This window comes from Narcine bancroftii, chromosome 2, assembly GCF_036971445.1.
Source record: "Narcine bancroftii isolate sNarBan1 chromosome 2, sNarBan1.hap1, whole genome shotgun sequence".
Classification (NCBI taxonomy): Eukaryota; Metazoa; Chordata; class Chondrichthyes; order Torpediniformes; family Narcinidae; genus Narcine; species Narcine bancroftii.
In genome coordinates, this window is record NC_091470.1 from 107988329 (window position 1) to 107997172 (window position 8844).

Sequence of the window (8844 nt, forward strand, 5' to 3'; positions counted from 1 at the left end):
TACCTGTGTATTCTGCATGATTATACTGGGTTGGAATGGTCAGGAAGCAACAACTGGCTGTGTGTTACCATCTTGTAATGAACTGAAATGGTAATTGGTTTGAGGCAATGCTATGTGCTCAGTGGCCTGTGACTGTGGATGAAATATTAAAACCAAAGTCCTACCTGCTCTCTCAGTTGTGGAGGCCAAGTTATTGGGTAGATTTGAAGCAGAGGTTGATGGTTTCTTGATCAGTAGAGGTGTCAATGGGTATGGGCAGAGGCAGGAGAATGGGGTTGAAAGGAAGAATACATCAGCCATAATTTGAATGGCAGACCAGACTTAATGGGCTGAATGGTTTAATTCTCCTCTCAAGTGTGGCTTATGAGCATTGTACAGTGGCTGCTGTCTCTTTCTAAGTTAACTAACCCTAGGAAATTTATGGGATAAAGCATGAGAATGAGATTGATGGAATTGCTTTAAATTGAGTTGGACAAAATGGTGGCCTCCTGTGCTCTTGAGATTTGGCAATTTCTGAGGACTATAGTCTTTGGAATTCTTTATTGAGATTGTATATTTGTAGCTCAGATTTATGATGACAGACAAATTGAGGGTTATGGCAGGGGCAGAATCAAATCATTGAGGCCAACTTTGTTTCCTTGTACTGCATACTGACATTATACAGGTGGGATATGTCTACATATCATTTTAATCAGATTAAAGCAAAGGGTTGAGTTAGTGAGCACCACAATGAGATGTTAAGGCCACACTACTGTGGTCAAATTGTCCTGCCTGATCTATGGCATCACATCAGATTGCTTAACATAGAAACATAGAAGATAGGAGCAGGAGTAGGTCATTCAACCCTTCGAGCCTGCTCCGCCATTCAACGAGATCATGGCTGATCTTAAAGTTCAGTACCCCATCCCCGCCTTCTCTCCGTAACCTTTAATACCCTTATACTGAAGAAATATATCTAATTCCCTCTTAAATATATTTAATGAACCTGTCTCTACTGCCCTCTGTGGCAATGAATTCCACAGATTCACTACCCTCTGGGTAAAGAAATTCCTCCTCATCTCGGTCCTAAATGGTTTGACTATTATCCTCGAACCATGGCCCCGGGTTCTGGATTTTCCCATCATTGGAAACATCCCATTTGCATCCGTTCTGTCCAGTCCTGCCAGAATTTTATAGGTCTCTATGAGATCCCCTCTCAATCTTCTAAACTCCAGCGAGTACAATCCCAATTTGTGCAATCTTTCCTCATATGTCATTCCTGCCATTCCAGGTATCAGCCTGGTGAATCACCTCTGCACTCCCTCCATTGCAAGAACATCCTTCCTTAGATAAGGTGACCAAAACTGCACACAATACTCCAGGTGTGGTCTCACCAAGGCCCTGTACAGCTGCAGTAAGGTATCCTTGTTCCTATACTCAAACCCTCTTGATATGAAGGCCAACATACCATTTGCCTTTTTAACCGCCTGCTGTACCTGCATGCTCGCCTTCAGAGACTGATGTACAAGTACCCCTGGGTCTCTCTGCACTTCCCCATCTCTTAATCTATTGCCATTCAAATAGTAATCTGCCCTCCGGTTTGTATTGCCAAAGTGGATAACCTCACATTTATCCACATTGTAATGCATTTGCCATGTATCTGCCCAGTCCCCCAATTTATCCAAATCACACTGGAGCTTCCTGACCCCGTCTTCCGAGCACACAACCCCTCCTAGCTTAGTGTCATCTGCAAATTTGGAGATATTACATCCAATCCCCTCATCCAGATCATTAATGTAAATTGTGAACAGCTGGGATCCCAGTACAGATCTCTGTGGCACCCCACTGGTCACCGCCTGCCACTCAGAAAACGAGCCATTTATCCCAACTCTCTGTCTTCTACCTGCCAGCCAGTTCTCAATCCACATCAATACTTTGCCCCCAATCCCATGAGCCTTGATTTTGGAAGCCAGTCGTTTATGCGGGACCTTATCGAAGGCCTTTTGGAAGTCCAGGTACACCACATCCACTGGCTCTCCCCCATCTATTTTACCTGTCACCATCTGAAAGAATTCCAATAGATTTGTCAAGCACGATTTACCTTTTGTAAATCCATGTTGACTCCGTCCGATCCCTTCTCTGCTAGTCATATGCTCCGCTATTACATCCTTAATAATGGATTCCATCATTTTGCCCACTACTGATGTAAGGCTCACCGGCCTATAATTCCCCGGTTTTTCTCTACCCCCCTATTTAAATAGTGGGGTAACATTAGCTACCCTCCAATCCATGGGTACTGATCCTGAGTCTATCGAGTTCTGGAAAATAATTCTTAAAGCATCTGCTATCTGAATGGCCACTTCCTTAAATACCCTAGGATGTAGATTATCAGGCCCTTGGGATTTATCTGCCTTCAATCCCATCAATTTCCCTAAGATGATGTCCTTAGAGATACTGATTTCTTTCAGTTCCTCCCTTGCATTAGTCTCTATGTTTCCCAACATCCTTGGGAGGTTATTTGTATCCTCTCTTGTAAAAACAGAACTAAAGTAAGAATTTAATTGGTCTGCCATTTCCTTATTCCCCATTATATATTCCCCTGATTCTGACTGCAAGGGACCTACTCTGGATTTCACCAATCTTTTCCTCTTGACATATTTGTTTTGGGATCTGACTCCTGTAGTCCAGATGTGTGTCCATAGAACTGGCTGCCATCTTCTGCAACAAGTATGGAGAATCCTTCCTTCCTTACTTGTTTTTGCTTTACAACATGAAACATGAGACCAAGCAAATTCAGATGATAGAAAGGCAGTGAAAGAGCTTGTTTTGCAAAGTTAGCATCCATGTTTTCTTTCAATGCAGGCTCTAATTAAATTCAAGAGCTACTTGTACTTTGAGGAGAAAGATTTTGTGGATAAAGCCGAGAAGAGCCTCAAACCAGCAGCAGGTAGCAAGGTAAGATCTTTTGCTTCTGCCCCACTTACTGTCCTTTCACAATTTCCTGCCCTTGTGATTCTCTTAATTGCCCCATCCTTGAAAGCGCCAAGGTCTGGGTCCTGCCACATTTCTAGGGAGGCCGGAGAAGTGAGGCTCAGTCGAGCATTTGATCTTCTCCTGCATGGTGCAAGGGGATCATCTCATCCTGCAGAAAAAAGTGCATTCTATCAGACCTCAGTTGAGATTAGGTGCAGTTGTTGAATATTGCCAGTCAGTCCACTTGGCATCCTCTGATCAGGTGCAACGTGCCCCTGGCTGGAGGTGAGGCTCTGACTTTGGAGTTGGAGTGTTGTGTACAGGAGTCAGTCCCACCCTAAGAACAATTGTATAATCAGGGTGTCACAACAGTAGTGGAGCTATGGTGCTTGTTTGGAAGAGTTGTTTATTTAATGTCATTTCAGTGTGAACTGAGGGTTGTGTATGGATCCTTTGTGATTGTGCTATAATTAATGGATGAATTACCAAGCATATTTTGTTTTGATCAGATGATTTTTTACAAGAATGGTGAGAATGTGGGAACTGCCTTTGAAGATGTGTATGCCGGTGTTTATCATCCTGCAATTTCTTTGTACAAGAACTGCACAGTAAGTTTCTGCATATTATATGATCAAATGAGGTATAGTAAAATCCCCATGATTTGAAATTCAAGCAACCGGCAAATAAATTGCAGAAAATAAACAGATAAAAAGTAGCGGTCAGTTTGCCAATCACACAGCACGCAATCTCAAGCAACTAGCAAATACACTTATCCGGCATCTACCAATAACCACAGGTGCCAGATCATCTCATTAATCCTTTGTCTGTAATGTCCAGTCGCACTTTGCCATTGGCTATGTCTGTTGAAATGATGGTGCTTTGTCCATGAGCTGTGAAACTCGTGGGCTGCAGTTCAAGGTGGTGGCTTATTGCTCCCTTCTCCAGGAAGGGTCGGTCTGAGTAGTCAGTGTTATCTTGGAGCACACCCCATGAATGAATTAAATGCAAATTGGACCACCAAAGTCCCAGTTGCTAAATTACAAATTATGAGCTGAGATTGTACAGATTTGGTTCTTTTCTTTATACATTTCAGCAGCAAGAAAAGGCTTAAAAAGAATATTTTTATGGGAAAATGCTAGTCTGTAAAATAAATTGTTTTAGGAGCGCAGCTGCAAGACGTGAGAGCCAAGGCTGTGCTGTTTTCGAAACTTGTGCAAGATGAAGTCTGCAGATTACAGGTCATGTGAATAGGCGCAAACAGACTGTAAAAATGGGAAGCTAAACCATATATTTTTAAAAAAAGCTTGCGTCCAACTGCGGTGGGCTTCCTTGCAAAAAGACCCTGTTTGTAGGATACAAGTGTTGTGTAACGGAGCACCTGCTTTGCAAAGTCATACACTTCTTAATATTAAATATAGGTTAACAACTTAACACCATGGACATGACCACCTTGGTCATTGACTGTCCATGTCATATAAAAGCAACTGGAACGATGCAGCATGCAATGTCGGAGGAGCAATGATTATCAGCATCATAGAGGAGCCCTTTCCCTAATATCAGTAAGGCTGGGTAAAGTCCAAAGATTCGGATTTATTTATTGTCAGAGAACATACATGACATCACATACAGCCCCGAGATTCTTTTTCCTGAAGGTGAGGCAAAATTACCATTTAGTTGTTGTGCAAAAAAAACCCCTTTTCAACATAGACAAGAAACAAATAAAGAAATGTAAATAAACTGCAATACAGAGAGGAAAAAAAAAATCAAAGTGGAAAAAATAAATCTTTACGCGATTCCCTGATTGATTTTGTTGTTGAGTCTGATTTACGAGTGGACACCTGGTTTTGGATACTTATTATTTGTGTAATTTTAATAGTGTGAGAGTACAGGTGATGAGATGAGGCTGAAGAGAAGGGAACTATTTAAATTTGGGGGGAAAAAAAAATCAATATACTGTATATTTCAGCATTAAAATCGTCGACCTTCAGATAAGTTAGGTCCTCATTTTCATAGCTTTATCATATATAAGTCAACCACCACCCCCCCCCAAAAAAAAATTCTGCAAGAAACATGCTGGATATTGATGTCCAGTTCACCCAGCAACAAACCAAACTTTATTACACTTTCCAATTGTCAAGTAACAAATCTGTAAATCAAGCAAGCAAGTTTAAAAAAAAAAAAAAAAAAAATCCCTTTCCTTCTGACCGGGAAGGTGCCAAACGGAGCTGGGTCCAAGTCTTTAGCATCGGCTCCAGCCGGAATCGGTGACGGCGACTCCATTCTCAACATCCGGTGCGGTGTCACCTGCACCGAAGTCGCTTCGCTGCCCAAGTGCGTTTGGTGCAGGAACCACGGCTTCGTGTCGGCTCCCGGGCAGGAGAGTGAACCTCAGGCTCTACAAACGTAAAATGTCTGGGTGGGTTATGGCAGCGGTAGGGAGGTGTTGGGGAGTGTCGGCACTGGCGGAGGGGAGATGCTTCGGCTCATCTTGTATGTTGAATCTATGTCAAGCAGAGTTTTTAAGAGTTGAATTTAAGATTTCATTTTTGTATCTGGCGTATAAGTCGACCCCTGATTTTTGAGTGCTTTTTGAGGGTTTCAATAATTGACTTTACGCCAAAATATATGGTACATTTAATAGATATAAGCAAATGGATCTCTTCAACTGCAGGTTCATTTCTATTATCTGACATTATATTAAGCTCATGCATTATCAAACAAATACAATAGAGAGAATTGGATGGAATTTTGATATTCATTTCTGTTTTTAATCTATGTTAGACCGATTATGGAATTTAATCGAACTGATGTTTTATCCAGTCATTTAAAATGAAATATGTAATTGATGTTTGACTGATTTCTTTAGGTATCAATTAACTTTGGACCAAATTTCAAATGTCCTCCAAAAGAGATTCCATTCAAACCAGTAAGTTATGTAAATAGCTGCTTGATTGCTTTGTTTACAATATGTTTTCAAAATAGAAATGCATATTAGTGCTAATGTTCTTGTGATGAGCTCCATGCACCTGAAAGGGGTAAAACACAGGATTCCTTTGACACCATAGTTAAGTAGAAAAAACACACAAATGCTGGAAAAACTCAGCAGGTCAAACAGTGCCTCTATGTAGCAAAGGTAAAGATACATCACTAACGTTTCGGACTTGAGCCCTTCATCAAGGTGTGGGGGCTCAAGCCCGAAACGTTGGTGATGTATCTTTACCTTTGCTGCATAGAGGCACTGTTTGACCTGCTGAGTTTTTCCAGCATTTGTGTGATGTTCCCCCACACCTTGATGAAGGGCTCTAGCCTGAAGCATTGGAGAGAATCAAGAGAAACCTGAGGAGCAACATTTTTGTTCAGAAGGTCTGTATCCGAAACAAACTGCCAGGAGAAGCTATAGGATACAATTACAATGCTCATACCTTGAGGAAGGGCTCAAGCCTGAAACTTGGGTAATATATCTTTACCTCCAATGTACGCTGCAAGTCTGGCTAAGTTCCTCCAGCATTTCTGTATTTGACGAATCATATTGTCTGCAGACTTTTGTGTTTCACTACAATTACAATGTTCACAAATCATTTGGATAGGTATATGGATATGAAGGGGTTAGAATGAAAGCAAATGGATCTAGCCCAGAAAGCCACCTAGGCCAGCATGGACATTGGGCCAAAGGGCCTGTTCTGTGCTGTGTGACTCTATGCTGGAAGAGACTGGCAGTTTTCAGGAGCTTGCACTGTTAACCTTGTCCTGGTTGTCTCCACTTGTTTTTTAGATCAGTGACATGGGCTGGTATGCTGTGGTTGAGCATACACTGGCGGATGTACTTTATCACGCTGAAGGAGAAGTAGATGGCAGACGAAGCCCTCCGTGGGAGCCATAACTCTCTTGTCTATAAAGGAACCCCTAAGACTTAAGAGTTAAAGAATTGTGTGCTGGCCAGCTAAAGCTAATGGAGGTTTTTCAACCAGGAGCCATCATACATCATACAATCATACATCAGTGACCAGGTTCAGAACAATGTCGGTGAGGGTGGATTTAGCTGAGCTGATTCCATTGTTGACCTATATTATATGCCTGATGTCATTGTTCTCCATATACGTGTAAGTTGTGAGGTTATACAATTTCACACTTGATGTGTAAGCTGTTTTCCCCAATAACCCAGTGCTATCACTGATCACATGATTGTTTCTGAAGCATTTCCTTCATCTTGAGCTGGAATCTTCAAATCTCAGAATTAAAAAACACAAGCATATTCTCAAAATTCAATAGGTTCTGTGCTTCTGTATTTTGGATTGATGGTTTTGGTATTTAACCCACAGAACCAGGTGCTTTGTGAAATCTTTGCCATCAACTGAAGCAACTGTTAAAGTTTGGTTCACTACTGTATCAAAATAGAGATGTGAAAAAAGCTACAGAACATTTGAGAAACACCAAAGCTGGAATTTTGAGCAAACAAAGAATTGCTGGTCACCAAAATGTAGCCTTGGATTTGAATGTCATTTATCTGTAATGAAAGGCATAATTGCTGTTTAACTATTTCAGATTGTATCACCTAGTTTCCCAATTTTGGATGTAAGCCAACTTTTTTCTCCCCCACTGTCCTGGTAAATAAACCCAGGAATTTCAGTTTTCAGTAATTGATTGGTAGATTGAACTCCCTCCACCCACCTCCAGTATTTTTAGAATTTAATGATATTAATTATAACTTGTTATAAAAGAGAGCCCACGCTTTCAAATTGAATTGCTGATTGACGTTTGAGAATTCGTTCCTTTCCATTTCATTACACATTTTGAGAAAAAAGTAACTCATTTCTGTCTGCAATGAATTTTGGAATATATTCAGACCATGGTTGGAATTGGATTTGTCCATGTGCCATTCCTTGACTGTATTTGCAGATAATTTCTTGGTATGTCCATATTTTTCTGTCATCTTATTTATGGTAGGACAGCTCATCCTAGTGTTGCCCTGGGAAGTATAACCAGTTGGAGCTAAGGATGGTGCAAAGAATTGGTGATGGTAATGTGACACGTTGGTGGCAATTGTAGGGGTGAATGCTCAGATTCAAGTGTTTGACATTGTGTATTTTAGTTGTAAATAAACCTGATCTGTATTTTCAGTCTGTGGAGTGCCTTCCTCTGAGCATTTGTTTAAGGATAAGTCTCAGAATGTATGATTCACCAAAATAGTCCAGAATAAAGTATTCTAAGCCACAGGGGTTTTGGGAGGATTGGTGAGAATAACAATATTTGAGTTGCTTCGAGAGTAGATGTAGGTGTCAGATCTTGGCCATGAGAACTGGCTCTTTTAAGTGTGTTTCGGGGGTGGGGGGGGGAAGAAATGAAAGACCTCCTGCTGTGGAAAGTCGCAAGTGTCATGAAGACTGATGTGGGAATTGCCTTCAGTTGCACTTGTTGAAGGTGGAGAATTTGTGCGATTATGGCAAAATAAAAGTACACGGTTCTGACACCAACCAAATCTGGAAGGAGAGTAACATCAACAAATGTTCGAAGAGGACCCAAGATTGCTGTGGACAATGCAAAAGATAATAGCATGGAAAAGGAAGGTAAAATTGGTTGATGTGCCCTGTTTAATATAAATAGAAAAGCCTGGAGATGGATTCATTTGATTCAACATTCAACGAGAGTTTATTGCCTTATACTGTACATCAGTACAATGTACAGACAGCAAAATTCTTGCTGTAGCCAAGTGGGTAAGTAAGGTACACCAATTACAATAGTAAAATTTTAAATTACTCCAAATGCAAGATAGAAAAAGAGATATATCATAGGATAAATAAAAATTCACATTTGCAGTTAACGCAAGAAAACAAAATGTTTCAGTAGTGCAGATGGATGATGGTGATCCCAGGGTAGTTTATTTTTGTCACACAA

General features: G+C 40.9%; 1 protein-coding gene across 3 annotated transcripts in view; it reads left to right on the forward strand.

Annotated features, from left to right (window-relative positions):
• The window catches only part of ash2l (ash2 like, histone lysine methyltransferase complex subunit), a 33888-nt gene extending 25816 nt beyond the window's left edge, over positions 1-8072 (forward strand). For all 3 annotated transcript variants that reach the window (XM_069917940.1, XM_069917941.1, XM_069917942.1), the window contains 4 exons: positions 2842-2934; positions 3462-3560; positions 5819-5878; positions 6725-8072. In XM_069917940.1, the coding sequence (XP_069774041.1) occupies positions 2842-2934; positions 3462-3560; positions 5819-5878; positions 6725-6832 (360 nt within the window). In that variant the 3' untranslated portion in view covers positions 6833-8072. The remainder of the gene's footprint in view (positions 1-2841; positions 2935-3461; positions 3561-5818; positions 5879-6724) is intronic.
• Positions 8073-8844: the final 772 nt, after the last annotated feature.